Source organism: Geotrypetes seraphini, chromosome 9 (genome assembly GCF_902459505.1).
Source record: "Geotrypetes seraphini chromosome 9, aGeoSer1.1, whole genome shotgun sequence".
In the NCBI taxonomy this organism is placed as follows: Eukaryota; Metazoa; Chordata; class Amphibia; order Gymnophiona; family Dermophiidae; genus Geotrypetes; species Geotrypetes seraphini.
This window is the reverse complement of record NC_047092.1, coordinates 62371748-62397102: the sequence shown is the minus strand read 5'-3', so window position 1 is coordinate 62397102 and position 25355 is coordinate 62371748. Positions and strand designations below refer to the sequence as shown.

Genomic DNA, 25355 nt, shown 5'->3' with positions numbered 1-25355 from the left:
TGCCTCCACCCCTCCTGGCAGAGAAGGCAAAACGATGGATAAGTTTGGCAAACGCCTTTATCAAAATGCCATGCTAGCCAACAGGGCGAATAATTACACATTTCACTTCTCATTTTATATGAAGTATCTCGTACAACAACTATCCGCCCTACAAAAATACATCCCTGAACGCAAAGTTCCACTCTTTCAACAACAAATTTCCAGCCTCCTTCAACTGCGGAAATTCATGGTGCGCTCTATTTATGATTCTTTTGAGCTGACCTCCCGAGCGTCTGCCATAGCTGTTGCCATGCGACGTCTGGCCTGGTTGAGGGTATCTGATCTTGACATCAACCACCAAGACCGCCTAGCTAACGCACCCTGTCTTGTGGATGAACTTTTTGGGGAGTCCCTGGATTCGACCACCCAGAAGCTCTCAGCACATGAGACCAGATGGGACACTCTGATAAAACCTAAAAAGAAGGCTCCACCTGCTCGTCCTTATAGACCACAGTCCTCTTACCAGCGCAGGTTCTTGGCCAGGCCTCTCAACCCGCCCCAACAGCAGCCTCGCAGACCTCGTCAACAACAACACACTCAGGCTCGCTCTCAATCTCACCAACCTGCCAAGCCTCTTCCTCCGTCAAAACCATCTCAACCCTTTTGACTCCTTTCTCCAGGGCATAGCCAGTCTTCCACCATCATTACCTCTTCCTCAGCCAATCGGAGGACGTCTCCAACTCTTCCTCAACCGTTGGGAGGTCATCACATCAGACCTGTGGGTCCTCAACATCATCCGCCACGGCTACTCTCTCAACTTCCAGACTCTTCCACCAGACAACCCTCCTATAGAGTCTGCGTCCCACTCCTCCCAGTCCCTTCTCCTCCTAAGGAAGGTCCAATCCCTCCTTCTCCTCAATGCCATCGAAGAGGTTCCCACAGACCAAAGGGGTCAGGGATTCTACTCCCGCTACTTCCTGGTTCCCAAGAAGACAGGAGACCTTCGTCCCATCCTCGATCTCCGGGACCTCAACAAGTGTCTGGTCAAGGAAAAGTTCAGAATGCTCTCCCTGGCCACGCTTTATCCTCTTCTCTCTCAACACAACTGGCTATGTTCCCTGGACCTCAAAGAGGCCTACACTCACATTCCAATCCATCTGAATTCACGTCGCTACCTCCGATTTCAGATACAGCACCGCCACTATCAGTACAAAGTGCTACCCTTTGGCCTCGCATCATCGCCCAGGGTGTTCACCAAGTGTCTTATTGTGGTGGCGGCCTTTCTCAGGTCTCACAACCTCCAGGTGTTCCCCTACTTGGACGATTGGTTGGTAAAAGCACCTACGTCTCCACTTGTGCTACAAGCCACTCAGTACACCATCTCCTTCCTCCATCTCCTGGGGTTCGAGATCAACTACCCCAAGTCGCATCTGCTTCCCACACAGCGACTTCAGTTCATTGGAGCCGTTCTCGACACCACTCTCATGATGGCGTTTCTCCCCTCCGACCGCCAACGGACCCTGCTCCACCTCTGCCGCCAGGTCCATTCCAGCTCGGCAGATGATGGTCCTCCTGGGCCACATGGCCTCGACGGTCCATGTGCTTCCTCTGGCGCGACTCCACCTCAGGACACCTCAATGGACTCTAGCCAACCAATGGTCACAGACCACCGATCCTCTTTCTCATCCCATCTCTGTGACATCGTCTCTTCAGCAATCTCTTCAATGGTGGTTGAACTCATCCAATCTTTCCAGGGGTCTACTCTTTCATCTACCCCCTCACTCCATGATCATAACCACAGATGCCTCCCCCTATGCATGGGGAGCTCACCTGGGAGAACTTCGCACTCAGGGACTCTGGACCCCTCAGGAGCGTCAACATCACATCAATTTCCTGGAACTCAGGGCCATGTTCTATGCCCTCAAGGCCTTCCAGCACCTTCTCTACCCTCAGGTTCTTCTCCTGTGCACAGACAACCAAGTCGCCATGTACTACATAAACAAGCAAGGCGGCACCGGGATCTCCCCTACTCTGTCAGGAGGCCATCCGCATCTGGACCTGGGCCACGGCCCGCAGTCTCTTCCTCAAGGCTGTCTATATCCAGGGCGAACAGAACTCCCTGGCCGACAATCTCAGCCGCATCCTTCAACCTCACGAGTGGACTCTGGATCCCCCCACACTCCGCTCCATCTTTGCTCTGTGGGGCACCCCTCAGGTGGACCTCTTTGCAACTCCTCACAACCATCAGCTGCCCCAGTTCTGTTCCAGACTCTTCTCTCCTCATCGTCTGGCCCCGGATGCATTCCTGCTCGACTGGACGGATCGGTTCCTCTATGCCTTTCCTCCACTGCCTCTGATGTTGCGGACGTTATTCAAACTCCGCAGGGACAAAGCCACCATAATTCTCATCGCCCCTCGGTGGCCTCGCCAACACTGGTTCTCCCTCCTACTCCAGCTCAGCTCCAGGGAGCCCATTCCTCTTCCTGTGTTTCCTACTCTACTTACACAGCAGCATCAGTCTCTACTGCATCCCAATCTGTCCTCGCTCCACCTGACAGCTTGGTTTCTCTCGGGCTGACCTCTCCAGAGAATCTATCTCAGCCTGTCCGTCATATTCTGGATGCCTCAAGGAAACCGGCCACCCTCCAATGTTACCATCAGAAGTGGACCCGGTTCTCCTCTTGGTGTCTGCTTCATCATCACGATCCCACCTCATTGGCGGTGGAAACTGTACTGGACTATTTGCTCTCTCTCTCCGACGCTGGCCTCAAGTCGACCTCAATCAGAGTCCACCTCAGTGCCATCACTGCGTTTCATGAGCCTATCCTCGGAAAACCTCTTACGGCTCATCCCCTGGTTTCCCGGTTCATGAGAGGCCTCTTCAATGTCAAACCACATCTGAAGCCTCCTCCAGTCGTCTGGGACCTGAATGTGGTTTTATCAGCACTCATGAAACCTCCGTTTGAGCCTCTTGCCACAACTTCACTCAAATTTCTTACATGGAAGGTGCTTTTCCTCATTGCCATCACCTCTGCCAGGAGGGTTAGTGAGCTGCATGCACTGGTTGCCGACCCACCTTTCACTGTTTTTCACCATGACAAGGTGGTTCTGCGTACCCATCCTAAATTCCTTCCCAAGGAATATTACTACGGTAATATTTTCCTTCCTCATCACAGAGATTTTCTCAGAGTTCCAGGGATCGGTATAGGGGCTACGGGAGCTCTCAGCCTGCTGCTGCCCAACCTGCCCATAAGTCACAATGACGCCAGGGAGCCAAGGGCTTTTGGAGTTTCTGCCAGCCTGGATGTGCATTACAGCAGACCAGTGGGTCTTGGAAATTATTCAATCAGCCTACAAGCTGGAATTTGCCCAGCCCCTGTCAGACTGGTTCATGTCTTCTCCTGCTTGGAGACTGGACAAAGTGCGCAAAGTCCAGGCTACTGTTCAGAGCTTGTGGGCTATTTGAGCAATAGAGCCAGAGCCAAATGAACTTTCGGGCTCAAGACAGATACTCTGTTTACTTTATCGTTCTATCTTACAGAGTTGTATTTGCACATTCCCATTTTTCCAGACCACAGCAAGTTCCTGTGGTTTCATGTGCTGGATCAGCATTATCAGTTTTCGGCCATGCCCTTTGGGCTGGTGACAGCGCCCTGGACCTTCACCAAAGTGATTGTGGTAGTAGCGGCTCATCTGAGGAAGATGGGGTGGAGAGAGTGCTCCGCGTACTGGAAGACTTGGGCTAGATTGTCAACTTCCGGAAGAGCCATCTGATGCCTATGCAGTCACTGGAATACCTGGGATTTCTTTTCGATATGACGGCAGATTTTGGAGCTATTGAAGATGGCGGCCCCTTCTGCATAGGATTACTTACAAGTTCTGGTTCCATGGTTGCCATGCTGGATGTGGTTCCCTGGGTGAGGGCGCACATGTGTTCTCTTCATAGAAACATGATGGCAGATAAAGGCCAAATGGCCCATCTAGCCTGCCCATCCGCAGTAACCATTATCTCTTTTTCTCTGAGAGATCTCACATGCCTATCCCAGGCCCTCTTGAATTCAGACACGATCTCTGTTTCTACCACCTCTTCCGGGAGACTGTTCCATGCATCTGCCACCCTTTCTGTAAAAAAGTATTTCCTCAGATTACTCTGGAGCCTATCACCTCTTAACTTCATCCTATGTCTTCTCATTGCAGAGTTTCCTTTCAAATGAAAGAAACTCGACTCATGCCATATCCCCCCTCTCCTGCCTTTCCTCCAAAGTATACAGATTGAGATCTTTAAGTCTGTCCCCATACGCCTTATCACGAAGACCACACATCATTTTAGTAGCCTTCCTCTGGATCAACTCCATCCTTTTTATATCTTTTTGAAGGTGCGGCCTCCACAATTGTACACAATATTCTAAATGAGGTCTCACCAGAGTTTTATACAGAAGAATCAATACCTCCTTTTTCCTACTGGCAATACCTCTTCCTATGCAACCTAGCTTTCATCATCACCTTTTCAACCTGTTTGGCAACCTTAAGGTCATCACATACAATCACACCCAAGTCCCTCTCTTCCGTTATGCACATAAGCTCTTCACCCCCTAAACTACCATTTCCTCTGTTTTTTGCTGTCCAAACGCCTCGCTCTCGCTGGGCGCCCCACTGAAATGCCTTAGAGATGAAACTGTCGTGGACGCTGGAGGCATGACCTGGTGACTTTGACATCAGTCACTCTCCGTTACACATTGTCTCCTTGATTGTGGTAACCATGGATGGCAGCCTTCGAGGCTGGAAAGCTCAATGTGATCGTCCCCTTAAAGGCTGTTGGACTCCGTCACAGAGGAAGTGGTCGATCAACCGGCTAGAGCTCTGGGCCATTCATCTAGCCTTGAAAGAATTACAGAGGACTCTGAAGGGACAGGCAGTCTGGGTCTTTTCCGACAATGCAATGGCAGTGGTCTATGTCAATCATCAAGGAGGAACCAAGAGCTCTCCCTTGGCTCAGGAGGCATAAGAACATAAGCAATGCCTCCGCTGGGTCAGACCTGAGGTCCATCGTGCCCAGCAGCCCGCTCGACTTCTTTTCCTAGGGGTGGAACGTCATTTGCTGGCACTGACAGCAGTGCATGTGGCCAGAGTGGACAACATTTGAGCAGACTTCCTCAGCCGTCAGACTCTGGATCTAGGTGAGTGGACCCTACCACAGCAGGCGTTTCGGGCGATCATGTGGCGCTGGTGGCAGTTCCGCTTCAAACTCATCGCCTCAGTGCGAAACAAGAAGACTGCATGCTTCTTCAGTCGCAGATGCATAAGAACATAAGAAGTTGCCTCCGCTGAGGCAGACCAGAGGTCCATCTCGCCCAGCGGTCCGCTCCCGCGGCGGCCCATCAGGTCCATTGCCTGAGCAGTGGTCCCTGACTATTTATATAACCTACCTCTACTCCTATCCCTATAACCCACGTCTATTCTTATCTGTACCCCTCAATCCCTTTGTCCTCTAGGAGCCTATCCAAACCTTCTTTGAAGCCCTGTAATGTGCTCCTGCCTATCACAGCCTCCGGGAGCGCGTTCCATGTATCCACCACCCTCTGGGTGAAAAAGAACTTCCTAGCATTTGTTCTAAACCTGTCCCCTTTCAATTTCTCCGAGTGCTCCCTTGTACTTGTGGTTCCCCATAATTTGAAAAATCTGTCCCTGTCTACTTTTTCTATGCCCTTCAGGATCTTGAAGGTTTCTATCATGTCTCCTCTAAGTCTCTGCTTCTCTAGGGAGAAAAGCCCCAGTTTTTTCAGTCTGTCAGTGTATGAGAGGTTTTCCATACCCTTTATCAGCTTAGTTGCTCTTCTCTGGACTCCCTCAAGTACCGCCATGTCCTTCTTCAGGTACGGTGACCAGTACTGCGAGCCTGGAAGCGAGCGACTCTATGCTCTAGTGCAACTATGGCCTCCATATGTTCTTCTATATGTATTTATGCCTTGGCCAATGATCGGCCGGGTCTTTTGGAGGATTGCAACTCATCTTGGCTCTGTCATTCTGGTGGCACACAACTGGCCTCAAAGACTGTTGTATGTGAATCTGATGCGGCTGCGTGTGGATTGCAGTCTGAACCTGAGCATCCATCTGGAACTTCTCACTTAAGGCCCAGTAGCCATGGAGGATATGGGTCACTTTGCTCTTATGGCTTGGTTCTTGAGTGCACAGCCTTAGAACATAGAGACTATTCAGAGCCTGTGATAGTTACACTTCTCAAGTCTAAGAAATCTTCCATGGTGCCGGCCTGAAGGGAAATGGGGAAGACAGAGTGGGGAGAAGACGCTGAAAGGAAATGGGGAAGACAGAGTGGGAAGAAGACGCTGAAAGGAAATGGAGAAGACAGAGTGGGGAGAAGACACTGAAAAGAAATGGGGAAGATAGAGTGGGGAGAAGACACTGAAAAGAAATGGGGAAGATAGAGTGGGGAGAAGACACTGAAAGGAAATGGGGAAGACAGAGTGGGAAGAAGAAGCTGAAAGGAAATGGGGAAGACAGAATGGGGAGAAGAAGCTGAAAGGAAATGGAGAAGACAGAATAGGGGGAATACAGAGTGGGGAGAAGATACTGAAAGGAAATGGGGAAGACAGAGTGGGGGAAGACAGTGGGAGAAGACGCTGAAAGAAAATGGGGAAGACAGAGTAGGGGAGAAAACGCTGAAAGGAAATGGGGAACACAGAGTGGGGAGAAGCTGCTGAAAGGAAATGGGGAAAACAGAGTGGGGAGAAGACACTGAAAGGACATGAGGAAGACAGAGTGGGGAGAAGACGCTGAAAGGACATGCGGAAGACAGAGTGGGCAGAAGACACTAAAGGGAAATGGGGAAGACAGATTTGGGAGAAGACGCTGAAGGGCAATGGGGAAGACAGAGTGGGCATAAGACGCTGAAGGGAAATGGAAGGAAGACACTGAAGGGAAATGGGGAACAGAGAGTGGGGAGAAGACGCTGAAGGGAAATGGGGAAGAGAGAGTGGGGAGAAGACGCTGAAGGGAAATGGGGAAGAGAGAGTGGGGAGAAGACGCTGAAGGGAAATGGGGAAGAGAGGGTGGGGAAAAATGCTGAAGGGAAATGGGGAACAGAGAGTGGGGAGAAGACGCTGAAGGGAAATGGGAATGACAGAGTGGGGAGAAGACACTGGAAGGGAAGAAGACAGAGATGCCAGACTATGGGGGAGCAGAGGGAAGAAGATGGGTGCCAGACCAATTGGGGGGTTAGGGTGAAAGGAGAGGCATAGTAACAGAGCAAATGGAAGACGCAGAGAGAAGACAGACAGTGGGTGGAAGGAATTGAATGAGAAGATGAGGGAAGCAGAAACTAGACAACAAAGGTAGAAAAAATATTTTCTATTTATTTATTTATTTATTTTTGCTTTAGGATAAAGTAGTATACTAGTTGTGTTTATAAAAATTTATACTTATTATGAAAGGGAATTATAATGGCAAAAAGGGTGATAAAAATAACACTATTAAGCACGTATTATACAGTGTGGATATTTTGTATATATAAAGAGATTATGGGTGATTATTTAAAGCAGTATAAAAATTTATAAACAAAGCCTTGCCAGTTGAACATCTCTTTCTCTAGTTCAGCAGCCAGAACTTTGATTTATAAGGAAGGAATAAGCTAAATATTGCAGTACTGAGGCTTGTATGGATGCTGCAGGGACAGTAGTTGCAGGGACGGGGTGGGGACAGTGGTCTTGGGGACGGGACAGGGACGGTGGTTGCGGGGACGGGGACAAATTTTTTCCGCGTGTCATTCTGTAGTCTAGAACAGGAGTGTCAAACTCAATCACATTAAGGGACTGAAATCCAAAACACAGGCTAAGTCGCAGACCAGACCCCGCCCATTCTCCACCCCAGACCCCGCCCACATAATAATACTAATTATAACACCATTTTTTTCCATTCATTTTTCATATATACACACACAATATAATCTTATTAACACATAATGGTAATGGTTAACCACAAAATTAAACTATACAAAACACACTGTTAAGCTTCTCAACATTCATTCCTACCAGAACACAGATAACCTCTATGCAAATACGGGACCAAAAACTAAAAGTACTAATATATATTTTTAAAACACCCTAAGATTCAAGATTCTGCATGCAGTACAACCCCCAGAGAAAAAGAAACAAATGTATTTCTTCCTGAGCAGTGCAAAAGATAGCAGATTAGAAAGCTCAAAATTGACACAATTCAAACACTAACTTGAAAATAAAACCATTCCCCCTACCTTTGTTGTCTCCCTCTCTTCATGCTATGCCTCCCTGTGGCGGGTGTCTAACCTTCTGGCCGGCTCCAACCTGGCTGTTTTATGTGGCCCGCGATACGATGCCCCCTGTTGTCATCTTGTGGCTGGCTCCCTCCTCCTTACAGCCTAGTGTGCACGGAGCCGCGTGCAGTGGCTCCTTGTGCGTCCTGCACCTGAACCGTAAGCCTTCTCTCTGACATTGCAACGTCAGAGGGAATGCTTCTGGATAAGGTGTGGGATGCGCGAGTTGCCGACTCCGTGCACATGATGGCTGTGAGGAGGAGGGAGCCGGACACAAGGTAAAACTGGGAGCATCGGACCACAGGCCACATAAAATGACCTGGTGGGCCGGATTTGGCCCACGGGCCTTGAGTTTGACACCTGTGGTCTAGAATGTCTTACCTATCTATTGGAAAAGAGCTTACCAGGGTAAGTATATAATCTCTTTATTTTTATAGTAAGGAGTTAATGGGATTTGATATACTGCTTTTTTATGAGACAATATTGCACTATATAGGAGGAAATGTGAGGGGGTGCTTTATGGTTGTGGGCAAGTCACTCAGTCCTCCATAGCCCCAGGTATGTTAGCTAGATTGTGAGCCCACCGGGACAGATAGGGAAAATGCTTGAGTACCTGATTGTAAAACCGCTTAGATAACCTTGATAGGCGGTATATAAAATCCTAATAAACTTGAAACTTGAAACTTGCAAATAATCACAATTAATCCTGCGATTAAAAAATTTAAATGGATGTACAACCCTAATCAAAATATTTGAAAAATTTTTGTGACAGTGTATGAACAATAAGTAAATTAAGTTTGATTGGTTTAGAACTTGTGTCTTAAAACATATTTCTTTTACTTGATAGATAGTCTATTTATTTTCCCCTGTCAATGGAATTATCGTCCTGATCACTGCATTTATGGCAGCAACTGTCAGGAAGCAGAAGAAGAAGGAATTTCTATTCTCCATGGGAATCGGGGAGTTTATCACGATGATAAACAACCAGTGTTCAGAGCTATTTATGAAGTGCTACAAAACGTAAGCAATTCTGTGTATAGTATCTTGTAAGTGTAGCTAGCTGTTCTATCTTTTTTTCATACTTGAGGGAAATTTTCAAATGATTGGCTGACTATAGCCCCTCCCAAGCAAGCACTCGGGGAGGACAGCAGAATCATCTCTCCATCCCCCATCTCTCTTGTAGTCCACATCCAGGCATTTCCCCTGCTGTCTCTGACTGGCTGATTGTAGCCCCGAGTGCTTGCTTGGGAGGAGCTACAGTCAGCCAGTTAGAGGCAGAGATGGGGATGGCTGACTGTAGCCCCTCCCAAACAAGCACTCAGGTGACCATGCTGGATGTTATCTCTTGGGCGAGATTGCACATGCGTCCTCTTGCTTTCCCGCTGGGCACCCCACCCAGATGCCTTGCAGATGTGTCTGCTATGGACTTTGGAGGCCTGAGCAAGCAAGAACGGGTGGCTTCGTCCTCAATTGCTCTGCAAGGGTTTTCCGTTACACATTGCCTCCTAGACTGGGTGATGACAGATGCCAGCCTTCGGGGCTAGGGAGCGCACTGCAATCGTCATTCTCTTAAGGGCTGTTGAAATCCAACCCTTTCATGCTGGCTAGTAATTCTTTTGAGCATATTTTTTGTTTTCCTGAAGCAGTAATCGAAACGTGACATGTCGGAACCATTAAATAGATAAGTGCTTCTTCTATTTTCAACAGTTGTTTAGAGACTAAGAATCACACAGCAGTGCACATTGAGAAACTGTATAAGCTAAAAAGTGTGGAGGATCATGCAATGATTGGATGGTGAGGTGGTTGGGGGTTTGACCTCCGTTTGCCCGTCCAGGTCTCTGAGCACAAACCTACTACAGTGAACCCTCAATTTTCCGGACCTCGGTTATCCAGAGTTCGGATTTACCAGACCCCATAATTGTCACCATGAACTTCCAGGCAAGAAGGCCGAGCATGCACACTCTCTCTCAAACAGCTCTTTCTGTTTCCAGCAGCGAATTAAGATGAAGCACAGTCATGGATAAAAAACGAAAACACACAAATTTGAGTATAAAACAAAAGTTGGATCTCATTGAGAAAGTTGAATCAGGCGTATCTGTGGTGCGAGTTTGTGAGGAATATAGTATCAAAAAGCAAAAGAAAAGCTGGAAAAATTTGCTTTGTCTAGCGATGTGGATTATAACATTTGGCCGAGAAAAAATCTTAAAATGACACGAGAATCTTAGCTGGAAGAGGCTGTAATAAAGTGGTACGTTCAGTAACATTCTTGTGGTGTAAATATGCGGGGAGTTGAATTGCAATCTGCAGCAAAGACATTAGCTAAACACATGAACATTGAAATAAAAATTAGTGATGGGTGGTTGTAGAGATTTCACAAGAGACATGAACAAACAGACTTACGGATGAGACCAGTTTGTTTTGGCATTCACTGCCAGAAAATACCCAAGCTTCTAAAACAGAAAGAACTGTTTTCGGCAGCAAATTAAGCAAAGAACGAATCTCCGCCCTACTTTGTGCAAACGCTGATGGTTCTCATAAATTAGAACTGATTGCTGTCAAATCTTGTCGCCCAAGAGCGTTGAAAGACTTCATGAATAAATTACCCGCAATTTACTACAATTATAAAAAAGCTTGGTTTACATCAAGTATTTTTATGGCATGTTTTTTTTAAACATTTTGTGCCAGAAGTTAAGAGGTTCCAAGTGGAAAAATTATCCATACCAGCAGAAAACATCAAAGCATTGTTAATACTTGACAACGCACCAGCACATTCATCTGAAAAAATTTTGTGTGGTCAGGATGGGAAAATTAAATGAATGTTTCTTCCCCAAAATACATCTATTCTCCAGCCTATGGACTAGAAAGTTATTTTGGCAACCAAGAGGATATACAAGAAAACATTTTTGCAAGAAGTTATGGTGGTGTTGGAAGACAAAACCGAAGAATGAAACGTCAGAGGGGAACACACTTTGCAAAATCTTTAAAAATGTAACATATAATTTTGCATCCGCTTGGAAGGTGGTGAAGTGTGAAACATTAGCGAACGGGTGGAATAAACTTCTAAATAACATCGAGAGTGAAATGCAGTTCAATGGATTTTAAGTTGAAGATTTTTACACAACGATGAAAAATGCAGGAGAAAATAATACAACAGAAGAAGCGCTACTAGAATGGCTGGAAGAAGACGAGGGTGATCCTAGTTATCAAATTATGTCAGAGTGAGATAGCTGAAGAAGTTATGAACCAAAAAATGACAGATGATGAGAACGATGAAGAAGAGCCTACAATAAAAATAATGAAACTGAGTCAAGTAAGAAGTCATTTAGATGACGTGGTTTTCGTTTATTGACTCTTCGTCAGAACCCAAGTTGCAACAATATTATTCTCATTTCCAAAATTTCAGAGAAGTTATAATTAATAAATAACAATGTTCCAAAAGGCAAGTGACATTAGAAACTTTTTTCAGCCAATACGAGAATAAACGGCTAAACCTGACCCATTGTTTGCTGCAAAACAATGATTTTGAATTTTTTTAATTTGTTTATAAATAAAAGTATACTTTTGCAACATATATTGTCTTTGTCGTAGTTTATTGTGTCTTTTTGCATCTGTTTAGCATACATTCGGATTTTCTGGACATTCATATATAACATACACCCCCTCCCCCCGAGCAGTCCGTTAAATCGAGGGTTCACTGCACTTGCAAAGCTTTTGATTGATTAAAAAAAAGTATATATCTGATGATTATGGGAAGTTCTTTGTGATATCATATATTGAGTGTTTTACTTCCTTTTTTGATACCCTTTTTGGTATTTTTTCTCCACATTTATTTTGATTTCTGACCTTCTGCTGGGTCTCGGCAGAAAAGGGGTGTGCAGAAGCAAGGATTTGAAGAAGTAACTTAGCTCACTGCATGGTCAGGCACTTGTGTGGAGTGCCCTGCTCCAACCTACCTTTTACACTGGGACTAGGTCCTTCTGCCTGCAAATGGGTACTGAGGCAGCTTGGTGAGGCGGTTGTGTGGAGCATCCTGCTCCTACCTAGCTTTCTGGGACCGAGTCCTTCTGCCTGCAAATGGGTACTGAGGCAGCTTGGTGAGGCGGTTGTGTGGAGCATCCTGCTCCTACCTAGCTTTCTGGGACCGAGTCCTTCTGCCTGCAAATGGTTCCTGAGGTAGCATGGTGAGGTGCTTGCAGTGCCACTGGGACATTAGTCCCCATCTGTGCAGAATTTTGCACAGACTTGTTGTCACCAGCACTCCTAGTCCTGCTCCTGACTTGACAACTCCCCTCCCCCCATATGCATCTGGCCTCCAATCGGACCCCCTCCCTGTATGGAGCCAGAGTCCCCACCCGCGGACCCTCCCAAAGCAGCAGCGACAGTCGACCAGCATAGGCAGTGCTGTAAACTGAGACCCCTATTGATGGGCCGTTTTTGTTTGGCCCAAAGATCTTGGTTTATATTTGAGTATATATGGTATTTCTCTAGAATTCCTGTTCCAATATGGCTGATTTTCAAACTTGGTGCGTCTTTTCACGGGTTTTCCTTCAAGCCAAATTACATTACATTACATTAGGGACTTCTATTCCGCATATATTTGGTTCCTTTCTTTTAAATTTTTAGAGGCTTATTTTGACCCTAGATGGACAGACATTCTTGACTTCTTATGTATAAATCCTTTCCAGCAAACAAGGGGTTCAAAAGAATAAACAAAAATAAAGCAAAAACTTCCTATATTGTTTTATTGCCACTGGGAAGTCAAACGTGCCAAATGGAACAAATTCAAAATTAATAGTCCAAAATTAATAGAGGTCCTCAGTATTCACTCCTCTTTAATCAGGGCAAGCCTGTAATAAGAGTCGTGAGCCAATGTTACCCAACGGGGTACTCAAGCGTGAAAAATCCTCGGACCTTGTACACACAGTGAGAAATACAGTGAAAAACAATACTAAAGCCCTCTTTTACAAAGGCGCACTATCGTTTTAGCGTGGATTTAGCGCGCACTAAATCAACGCATGCGCTAACCGCTAATGCGTCCATAGGATAACATGCATGCGTTAGCATTTAATGCGTGTTTAACACGCGCTAATAAGCTTCGCACACCTTTGTAAAAGAGGGGGTAAGTGCTCAACATTGCAACTTAGATTTGTTTTTTCTTTTAAACAATACCAAAATCACTCCCAATGTGCAATAGTGAAATTGAAAAGCATACGATGAGATCAAACCCGCACTCCTGGTCCTGCTCCTGACCTGACAACTCCCCTCCCCCCACCTGGGTCTAGCCTCCAATCAGACCCCCATCCCTGTATGGAACCAGAGAATAAAACATTTGGTAGATAGCTGCATGAAAAATGTGATATTGTTGGACCTTATAGATTCAACTGTGCATATAACATCCTTAGCTCATCTTAATATTGAGATAAATCCAGGTGACCAAAAGTACACTTAGGGCCTGATTCTATAAATGGCACCTAAATCAGGCGCCTAGGGAAACAGTGCCTACTGCATGTCACGGGCCGTATCGAGGTGGAAGAGGATCTCTTTTTCCTTAAAGGACCCACGGCAACAAGAGGGCATCCATTGAAAATCAGGGGTGGGAAATTTCAAGGCGACACCAGAAAATATTTCTTCACCAAAAGGGTGGTTGACCGCTGGAATAATCTTCCACAACAGTTAATTGAGGCCAGCAGCGTGCCAGATTTTAAGAAAAGATGGGATTGGCATGTGGGATCTCTTCATAGAGGTAGGTAGGGGATGGGCCATTAGTGTGGGCAGACTAGATGGGCCGTAGCCCTTTTCTGCCGTCATTTTCTATGTTTCTAATCAAATTTAGGCAATAACAAAAATTGGAGAGAAAATCACCAATATTGTATTAGAGGTAATAATGTCCCCAAAACACCTTAGTATGAACACCTCTACTAAAATAACACTTTTAGATCAGTCCTCTCAAAACTATTACATGCTATAATAAATGATGTGGAATGTGCTCAGAAACCCAGAGATAGAGGTGTAGATTTATCCTCTTCTGCCTCCTCAGGCTAGTGATGTATTCATTGCACATATAAATTTTTCAAATTTCAATCATAAATCAAAAATAACTTAGTAGGTTGAGGGTCCTGACATGAACCATGTTTCGATAGCTTCTACCAAATTTAAGTGTCATTTATGGAATCTCGCCTACCGACGCCTCAATCAAGTTATAGTTTTCCTGTCCTAAAATATTGGTGCCTAATGCTTTCCATGTCCCTAACCATGCCTACAAAGCCATGGAATAGAGGGAAATATACACAGGTGGATAGGTAAATGGCTGGAAAACAGAAAGCAGAGAGTGGGCATAAATGGGAAGTTCTCAGACTGGGAGAAAGTGACTAGTGGTGTGCCCCAGGGCTCGGTTCTTGGGCCGATCCTATTTAATATTTACATCAATGACCTGGAAGAAGGAGTATCCAGTGAGATCATTAAGTTTGCAGACGACACAAAGCTATGCCGGGCAATCAGATCGCAGGAGGATAGCGAGGAACTCCAGAGCGACTTGTATCAGTTAGAGAAATGGGCAGAGCAATGGCAGATGAAGTTCAACGTGGAGAAATGCAAAGTAATGCATTTAGGTAGTAAGAATAAGGAACACGAGTATAGAATGTCAGGCGCAACTCTGGGTAAGAGCGAACAAGAAAAGGACCTGGGTGTACTGATAGATAGGACCCTGAAGCCGTCGGCACAATGCGCGGCAGCGGTAAAGAAAGCAAACAGAATGTTAGGCATGATAAAAAAAGAAATCACGAGTAGATCGGAGAAAGTCATAATGCCGCTTTATAGAGCAATGGTCAGACCACACTTGGAATACTGTGTCCAACATTGGTCTCCCAACCTAAAGAAGGATATAAAACTGCTGGAGAGGGTGCAGAGACGAGCAACGAAGCTAATAAGAGGTATGGAGAGCTTGGAATATGAGGAAAGACTCAAGAAACTGGGACTGTTCTCCCTTGAGAAGAGGAGGCTGCGAGGGGACATGATCGAGACGTTCAAAATGCTGAAAGGCATCGATAAAATAGAGCAGGAAAATAAATTATTTACATTGTCCAACGCGACACGGACAAGAGGACATGGTTTGAAGCTAAGGGGGGACAAGTCCAGGACAAATGCCAGGAAGTTCTGCTTTACACAGCGAGTGGTAGACGCCTGGAATGCTCTCCCAAAGGAGGTTATTAAGGAATCCACTGTGCTAAGATTCAAAGGCAAATTAGATGCACATCTCCTTACGAGAGGCATAGAGGGATATGGGTGACTAAAACTACATCAGGTGTATACCTGACTGGGCCTCCGCGTGTGCGGATCGCCGGACTCGATGGACCATGGGTCTGATCCGGAGATGGCAGTTCTTATGTTCTTATGCCTACTTTTCATGTAGGCACCTCACAGATTTCATCACTGAATTTTAAATCTAATCGGTTTAAATTAGTTTTTAATGTTTTTTCAATTATCCTGCCAATTATGCTAATTTAAAAAATGTAAGTTCTGTTCAGAAATTGACTATGTGCCACTGATCTAGGCATCATTTATAGAATCAAGCCCATAATGGTTTCAGTTCAATTGGACCCTATAAGCAGTCATCCAACTTGCCCATTGGCTCAGGGACACTACGGTGTGTCCTAGGGGCTGATGCAATCAAACCAGGCTACAGGTATCTCCTTCCAAATTCTTCCAGCTTAAATTGTCCTAACCACAAAACTGAGTTGGGGAGCTGATGTAGAGGGGCTCCACACCGAGGGCATCTGGTATGCTTTTGGAAAAGCGTAGCCAGCTAAACTTCTAGATGTAAAGGTGATTTGGAATGCTCTTAAAGACTTTCAGAGATCATTTGTTCAAGAAAATCATTCTAATTCAGATAGGTAGTCATGCAGGGGAGAACAGGGTCAAACCTGATGCATTGGGAAACTGCCAGAAAAGATAACCTGTATTTGTTTGGTTCACTGTGCTAGTAAGCTCTTCAAGGTTAGAGAGCTTTCTTATCCCAGGACAAGCAGGCAGCATATTCTTAACACATGGGTGACGTCACCGACGGAGCCCTCGGTACGGACCTTTTTAACTAGAAGTTTCTAGTTGGCCGCACCGCGCGTGCGCGAGTGCCTTCCCGCCCGACGGAGGAGTGCGTGGTCCCCAGTTTCTTCGTTTCCGCGGAGCGAAGAAGACGCGTGTGTTTTTTCAACGGCCGTTGAAACCACTTTTTTGCCTTCCCGCTCGCGCTTTTTTCCTTATTTTTTCTTTCTTTACCTTCGGGTTTCTTTTTTCTTTGATTTGCAAAAAAAAAAAAAACTTTGCTTTTTCCCTTTTTCTTTCGTTTTGCCCCGGCGGGGCCTGTTGCCAGTATACAGGCCTCGGGCTTCGATTTTGCGGAGGCTATCTTCCCCTTCATGCCCCCGCAGGTCGGTTTTAAGAAGTGCCAGCGGTGTGCACGCCCGATCTCCTTAACTGACCCACACAATTGGTGTTTGCAGTGTCTGGGTCCGGAGCATCGGGCGGATTCCTGCACCCGCTGTGCCACTCTTAAAAAGAGAACTCTTAAAAACCGAAGAATCCAACAAACTCTTCTCTTCGGTACCGAGTCGGCGATGGACTCCTCACCTTCAACAGCGGTACCTCAGAAATCGGCACCGTCGACCTCGACACCGACCGACCCCGCATCGGCGCCGCTGGCGCCAGGTAAGCCGGCTAAGAAGCCTTCCTCTTCCCTCGAGCGCCCTCCAGCTACGGTGGCGACACCGTCCTTACCGGCATCGCACCGGTCCCGCAAACGCTCCGCCCCGATCTCGGTGAGTGCCTCATCATCGGCCTCCTCATCGCCGGGGCGTGGAGCGGCATCTAAGGAACCGAAGAAAAAGAAAGCGGTTCCGATGCCACCCCTCGATGACCGTATCTCGGCCATCTTAAAGGCTCAACTCCAGGAGCAGTTGAAGAAACAACTCGAACAACTGCTACCCACTATCCTGGCACCGCTCCTTCCGGTACCAGACCGGCCCGAGCCCCGTACCGAGCCCCCGGTGTCCACCCCTTCGGTACCGGTGAACACCTCCATGCCGATCCTTTCGGCCCAACAACTTCATGGCGATCCAGTGGTTCATTCTCAGGCCACATTGGATCCTCCTCGGCACCAGGCGATACGGCACTCTTCTCGGGACCGAGATAGACGCCGGTCGTCCTCCCCTGGTACCGTTTCGGTGCGCTCTGGAAAGTCTTTGTCCAAGACTCGCCATACCGCTCCCTCCACCCCGGTGTCTCGACATGCACCAGAGGTCAGGGACCCTGACTTATGGGAGGACACTCCTCTCGGTACCGAGGAGGATCCCTCCTCATCTGATGAGGAACCATCGGCACCCGATGCCACCTCCAAACCAGAGCAGTCCTCTTTTTCTAAATTTCTGAGAGAAATGTCTGCTGCCCTGTCACTTCCTCTAGAATCTGACTCAAAAAAGTCTCAGGCCTTTCTAGAGGCCTTAGACTTTGAGCAACCTCCTAAGGAGTTCCTCAAGCTTCCCGTGCATGACATCCTACGGGAAACATTCTATAAAAACTTGGAAAATCCCCTCACGGTACCGGGAGCCCCCCGTAAACTGGACAACCTTTACCGTGTCATTCCTATTCCTGGATTCGACAAATCTCAATTGCCCCATGAGTCCCTTCTGGTGGAATCCACCTTAAAAAAGACTCAGGGCTCCAGTGTCTATGCCTCTACCCCTCCTGGCAGAGAAGGTAAGACCATGGACAAGTTTGGCAAGAGGCTTTACCAGAATGCCATGCTTGCCAACAGGGCAAACAACTATTCCTTCCATTTTTCTTTCTATCTGAAACATTTGGTCCAACAACTGTCTGCCCTCCAGAAGTACCTTCCTGAGCGCAAGGTCCCGTTATTCCAACAACACATCTCTGGTCTTCTCCAGATGCGAAAATATATGGTCCGCTCAATATACGACTCCTTCGAGCTCACCTCTCGGGCCTCTGCCATGGCCGTAGCCATGCGTCGATTAGCCTGGCTCAGAGTCTCCGACCTGGACATCAATCACCAGGATCGTTTGGCCAACGCCCCCTGTCTCGGGGATGAACTCTTTGGAGAGTCACTGGATTCTACCACCCAGAAACTCTCGGCCCATGAGACCAGGTGGGACACCCTAATCAAGCCGAAGAAGAAGGCTCCGCCTGCTCGACCCTATCGGCCTCAATCATCTTACCAGCGGAGGTTCTCAGCCAGGCCACTCAATCCGCCTCCTCAACAATCTCGGCGACCCCGTCAACAGCAGCACCATGCCCAGGCTCGATCTCAGGCCACTCAACCCTCTAAGCCTTCTCAGCCTGCTAAACAATCTCAGCCCTTTTGACTCTTCTCTCCAGGGCATAGCCAGTCATCCACCCTCGCTGCCTCTTCCACAGCCTATAGGGGGTCGTCTCACCATTTTCTCAAGCCGTTGGGAAGTCATCACGTCAGACCAGTGGGTCCTCAACATCATCCGCCACGGCTACTCTCTCAACTTCCAGACTCTTCCACCGGACAACCTTCCCGTAGAGTCTGCTTCTCACTCCTCTCAAACCCCCCTCCTCCTGAGGGAGGTTCAATCCCTCCTCCTTCTCAATGCCATCGAAGAAGTACCTCCAGATCAAAGGGGTCAGGGATTCTACTCCCGCTACTTCCTTGTACCCAAAAAGATGGGAGACCTCCGTCCCATTCTCGATCTCAGGGACCTCAACAAGTGTCTGGTCAAGGAAAAGTTCAGGATGCTCTCCCTTGCCACACTTTACCCTCTTCTTTCTCAACACGACTGGCTATGTTCCCTGGACCTCAAAGAGGCCTACACTCACATCTCCATCCATCAGAACTCTCGCCGCTACCTGCGGTTCCAGGTATTACACCACCACTACCAGTACAAAGTACTACCATTTGGCCTAGCTTCCTCCCCCAGAGTCTTCACCAAATGCCTGATAGTGGTGGCGGCCTTCCTCAGGTCTCACAACCTCCAGGTGTTCCCCTACTTGGACGATTGGTTGGTGAAAGCACCTTCATCTCAACTCGTGCTACAAGCTACTCATCACACCATCTCTCTCCTCCACCTCCTGGGGTTCGAGATCAACTACCCCAAGTCGCATCTGCTTCCCACCCAGCGACTTCAATTCATCGGAGCAGTCCTGGACACCACGCTGATGAGGGCCTTTCTCCCCTCAGATCGCAAGCAGACCCTGCTCCATCTCTGCCGTCAGGTGCTCATGCATCCCTCCATTCCTGCCCGACAGATGATGGTCCTCCTGGGTCACATGGCCTCGACGGTGCATGTCCTTCCTCTGGCGCGACTCCACCTCAGGACACCTCAATGGACTCTCGCCAACCAATGGTCACAGACTACAGATCTTCTTTCTCATCCCATCTCTGTGACATCATCTCTTCAGCAATCTCTCCAATGGTGGTTGAACTCCTCAAATCTTTCCAGGGGTCTACTCTTTCATCTGCCCCCTCACTCTATGATCATCACCACCGCTACGTCCCCCTACGCATGGGGAGCTCACCTGGGCGACCTGCGCACCCAGGGACTTTGGACCCCACAGGAGCGTCGTCACCACATAAATTTCCTGGAACTCAGAGCCATGTTCTACGCCCTCAAGGCTTTCCAACATCTTCTCTGTCCTCAAGTCCTCCTCCTGTGCACAGACAATCAAGTCGCCATGTACTACATAAACAAGCAGGGCGGCACCGGATCTCGCCCCCTTTGTTTGGAGGCTCTGCGCATCTGGACCTGGGCCACGGACCGCAATCTCTTCCTCAGGGCGGTCTATATCCAGGGCGAACAGAACTCTCTGGCCGACAATCTCAGCCGCATCCTTCAACCTCACGAGTGGACGTTGGACCCTCCGACTCTGCTCTCCATCTTTGCTCGATGGGGCACTCCGCAGGTGGACCTCTTTGCAGCACCTCACAACCATCAGCTGCCCCAATTCTGTTCCAGACTCTTTTCTCCTCACCGTCTGGCACCGGATGCATTCCTGCTCGACTGGAGGGATCGGTTCCTCTATGCCTTCCCTCCACTTCCTCTGATGTTGCGGACCTTGTCCAAACTCCGCAAGGACAACGCCACCATGATTCTCATCGCCCCTCGGTGGCCTCGTCAACACTGGTTCTCCCTCCTGCTCCAGCTCAGCTCCAGGGAGCCCATTCCTCTTCCTGTGTTTCCTACTCTACTTACACAGCAACATCAGTCTCTACTGCATCCCAATCTGTCTTCCCTCCACCTGACAGCTTGGTTTCTCTCGGGCTGACCTCTCCGGAGAATCTATCTCAACCGGTCCGCCTCATTTTGGACGCCTCCAGGAAACCGGCCACTCTCCAATGTTACCATCAGAAGTGGACCAGATTCTCCTCGTGGTGTCTCCGGCATCATCAAGAACCCACCTCTTTGGCGGTGGAAACTGTCTTGGAATATTTGCTCTCGCTGTCCAACGCTGGCCTCAAAACCACCTCCATCAGAGTCCACCTCAGTGCCATCACTGCGTTTCACGAGCCTATTCTCGGAAAACCCCTCACGGCTCATCCTCTGGTTTCCAGATTTATGAGAGGGCTCTTCAACATCAAACCGCCTCTCAAGCCTCCTCCTGTCGTCTGGGATCTGAACGTGGTTCTCTCAGCTCTCATGAAACCTCCGTTTGAGCCTCTTGCCACAACTTCACTCAGGCTGCTTACCTGGAAGGTGCTTTTCCTAATTGCCATCACCTCTGCCAGGAGGGTTAGCGAACTGCATGCACTGGTTGCCGACCCACCTTTCACTGTTTTCCACCATGACAAGGTTGTTCTGCGTACCCACCCTAAATTCCTTCCCAAGGTGGTCTCAGCTTTTCACCTCAACCAGTCCATTGTGCTACCCGTCTTCTTCCCTAAGCCTCACTCGCATCCTGGGGAACAGGCGTTGCACACGCTAGATTGTAAGCGTGCCCTTGCTTACTATCTTGATCGTACCAGAGCTCACCGAACAGCCCCTCAGCTCTTTTTGTCTTTCGACCCCAACCGTTTGGGTCATCCTGTCTCCAAACGGACACTTTCCAATTGGCTTGCTGCCTGTATTGCTTTCTGCTACGCTCGGGCCGGTCTCTCACTGGAAGGAACTGTCACGGCCCACAGAGTCCGAGCTATGGCTGCTTCTGTAGCTTTCCTCCGCTCCACGCCCATCGAGGAAATCTGCAAGGCGGCCACTTGGTCCTCAGTTCACACGTTCACTACTCACTACTGTCTGGATGCGTTCTCCAGACGGAATGGACACTTCGGCCAATCTGTGTTAAAAAATTTATTTTCCTAATGGCCAACCATCCCACCTCCCTCTTTGTTAGCTTGGAGGTCACCCATGTGTTAAGAATATGCTGCCTGCTTGTCCTGGGATAAAGCACAGTTACTTACCGTAACAGGTGTTATCCAGGGACAGCAGGCAGATATTCTTACGTCCCACCCACCTCCCCGGGTTGGCTTCTTAGCTGGCTTATCCTAACTGGGGACCACGCACTCCTCCGTCGGGCGGGAAGGCACTCGCGCACGCGCGGTGCGGCCAACTAGAAACTTCTAGTTAAAAAGGTCCGTACCGAGGGCTCCGTCGGTGACGTCACCCATGTGTTAAGAATATCTGCCTGCTGTCCCTGGATAACACCTGTTACGGTAAGTAACTGTGCTTTACTGCTGTCCTGAGAACATCTATTACAGGTACGCAATTTTGTCACCATTTAAAGTTTGAAACCTTCATAACCACTGAGCTATCAAATTCAAGAAATAATATTTTAAAACTGAATGCGCCAGATTCTAGACACAAAGGGGTGCCTTCTGTAATAATTTTTTGCATTGCAAGTAGGTACATACAGTTAACTTTGAATCTACTTTTGAGGCAGAAAATTGGACTCTGCTGTTTTAGTGGCTTTTTAAATTTTTATTTGATTTCCCAATTTGACACTGTAATGAGCCACTGAATCCATAAAAAAGCAAAAAATTTTCTTTTGTTACCAGAGCCTAGAAGCATATTGAAAGGATTATTAAGGAAGGGACTGCACAATTTCTGAATGCTTACACATTACCTTTAAATATTCCTTTCACTTTTGGAAGCCAAAGCTGACTTCTACTGTAATTTTCATTTTAAGAATTATTTTGATCTCTTCAGTTTATTATTCTTTTATTTATTTAATGCAATTATTTGCAGTTTCAGCTAAGCAGATCTATTGCTTTTTTTTCAGACTACAGATAAAACTATATAATCAACATTTTATTACTAATAGGCCTATGGAAGAGTTGTAAAATTTAGCAGATGCTTATTGTAATATAGGAAACTCCCTTGTACATAACCTTCAAAAATCAATGCAATATTTTAATGGTGCTTTATTACTAGTTGTCATATAGAAATAAAAATGAGAGTACTTTGGGGAGCCTGGGACTATGCTGTACAGAAAGAAAATATGTTCCCATAAAAATGTAGTTCCTTTGTTTCCTTTGAGCATTGTCAAAAAAAATTGCTGAAAAGAAATTCTCTGCTGCATTTTATTTATGCCAACTATTGTTTATGAATGTGTCAGGAAAAGCACATAAACCAGAGCTGATCTGATGGTTATAAGCCAAATGGAATTACTCTACTTTGAAATGTTTGTTTTGCATGTGATTTTTCTCAAAGAAATGTTTTACAATGCAAGATAAAATGCAGAGTTAATATACCTTTACACTGTATCTTAAAACATGGCACAAGCACTATCATCGTTCAATTAAGGGGAATTACTCTGACATCAGCTGATGCTACAGTGTGCTGTTCATACTTTTGGTTCACCTTTCTTCGGTATGAATTGTAATCATGAGCAGAGCTGCGTTTATATTTAGATAATTATACATTTTAGAATAGAGCTGAGAAACAGAAATTGTGTGATTATGCTAGCAGCCTTTGAAGTATGTTAGGTCTGTAGATCTTGATTTTAATTTGGTTATGTAACTATGTCAGCTCATATTCTACAAGGCAAAAATTGGATGTGCTCTTTTATTATGTCCCTAACTATACTAAGTGCAAGTATGGAACTGAAATAATAAGGATGTACTATTAATAAGTGGAATAATACTGATTGTTTCCAAATCAGATTTAATACCATCTGTCCACAGTTTTTATTGGCCTTCTGACACCAGTTAACTATCTTTATGGAGTTCCTTTAGTTTACTGAAGGTAAAATAATCTCACAGGAGTCTTCATAGTACAGTAGTTACTATTTATAGAGAGTATTATTGATCCCTTGTAACTTATTGTTTTGTTACTGATTCTTTCCATAGCATTCATTTGGAGATGATTTGGTCCATTCCTTGTTGCACCCTTTAGAGCAAAAACTGCAAAAGACGGCACACACATACTGTGGAAGGATACATCAAGTATTCATAAAGCGGCTGACTAAAAGCATTAAAAACCATTATGGCACAAGATCTAAAGGAATATAAAATTTATTTTGCAAAGGAGACAATAAAAATTCTTGAATATTTGATAAAAACAAACCCGTGTACAGAACAGATGCGTGAAAAAATGCTTCTGCAAAAAAATATTTCTCTTCAATTAATTGCATACGGATGAAGACAGTATTTTGCGGTATATCAGAAATGAAGAAAGGCTTTATGTTTTGAAGAATAAGATGAAAAGTTTCAGAAGAGGGGCAATTTTCCTATCCTTGATGCTAGTATTAAATCTTTTCATACTTGGTGAAGATGTTACTGGATTTGTAACCCAGTAGAGTTTTTCTTATTATTCAATTTGTTTATGCTTAGTGAAGAAACGAGACATGGACCAGGAGCTTTACATCTCATATATAATGTTAGCACTATTGAGCTGTGAATGTAGCAATAAGTACACTTCGCACTAACCTCACTTTAAAGGTGAGAGCAAGGTTGTTTACAATAACAGAAAATATTTTGTTCTTATTTTTGAGATGTGATATAACAATAGACAATCTGTCTTTGCCTTTTAGGGGTTATTGTATTTTTATATTGTTTGACAATCATGTTATAAATTTCAGATCTTTAGAAAACTTCACATTTTTACAGAAAATATGCAACCAATGAAATAGTGATAGAAATAGGATATAGTTCCTCTTTGTATAAGTGTGTGCCACTGTTAAAACTCACATGCCAAAAGTTTCAGTGAACCTCTTTTAAAGTTGGGCTATGTGATTATTTTTATTACTTTGTATAATTTTGATCCAACCATAGTACAGTATATATATTTTTTACTAACTCCAGAATTATAAAACATTTCAACACCAATTTAAAAGCCCTTTTACTAAAGGCCATTAAGCCCCTAGGACTGGATTCTGCAAACAGCGGCTACATTGATGGCCGCCGCCTAAAAAATGCAGCCAATTACGTGTCAAACACATATGGCGTCATTTTCAGAATTGTGGTTACAGTTAAACATAGGCACCAGTAATGTAATCCAGGGTTTTGACTTTAGGTGCCTCCGTAGGTGCGATTATGGCATCCATTGGCGCCTATATTTTTTTCATGACATTTTAATTGGTTTTAAATGATGTGGTCAATTGCTGCGCCGATTAACACCAATTAAAACTATTGAGTTAGACCAGTGTTCTTCAACCTTTTTACACCTATGGAACAGCAGAAATAAAAGAATTATTTTGTGGACCGGCATCGGTCCTCAGACCGGCAGTTGAAGAACACTGGTCTAAGTCGTGGGCCAGTCTCCATCCCAGACCCTGCCCCCATAGTCCTAATTGTAACACTATTTTTTCCATTTATTTTTCATATATACACACAATATAATCTTATTAACAAGGTATTGATCGCACCGCAGACCGGCAGTTGAAGAACACAGTTTTGGGCCTGATGCACATCCGGCAGGAAATTTCTGTGGACCGGCACCGGTCCATGGACCGGTGGTTGAAGAACACTGAGTTAGACGACGGTAGGGCGCTTACCACCGTCTACCTTACGATGTCGTTTAGAGAATTTGGGCCTTAATGCATAAGCACTGGGAATACACTTCTCTCTTGTTATTCGCGGGGGATACGGGCAGAGCCGGACCGCGAATGG

At 46.3% G+C, this 25355-nt stretch overlaps 1 protein-coding gene across 4 annotated transcripts in view; it reads left to right on the top strand.

The window, feature by feature from the left end:
• GXYLT1 (glucoside xylosyltransferase 1) overlaps positions 1–24572 on the top strand; it is a 99263-nt gene extending 74691 nt beyond the window's left edge. For all 4 annotated transcript variants that reach the window (XM_033959274.1, XM_033959275.1, XM_033959277.1 and 1 more), the window contains 2 exons: positions 9132–9304; positions 23595–24572. In XM_033959274.1, the coding sequence (XP_033815165.1) occupies positions 9132–9304; positions 23595–23756 (335 nt within the window). In that variant the 3' untranslated portion in view covers positions 23757–24572. The remainder of the gene's footprint in view (positions 1–9131; positions 9305–23594) is intronic.
• The last annotated feature ends 783 nt before the right edge of the window (positions 24573–25355 follow it).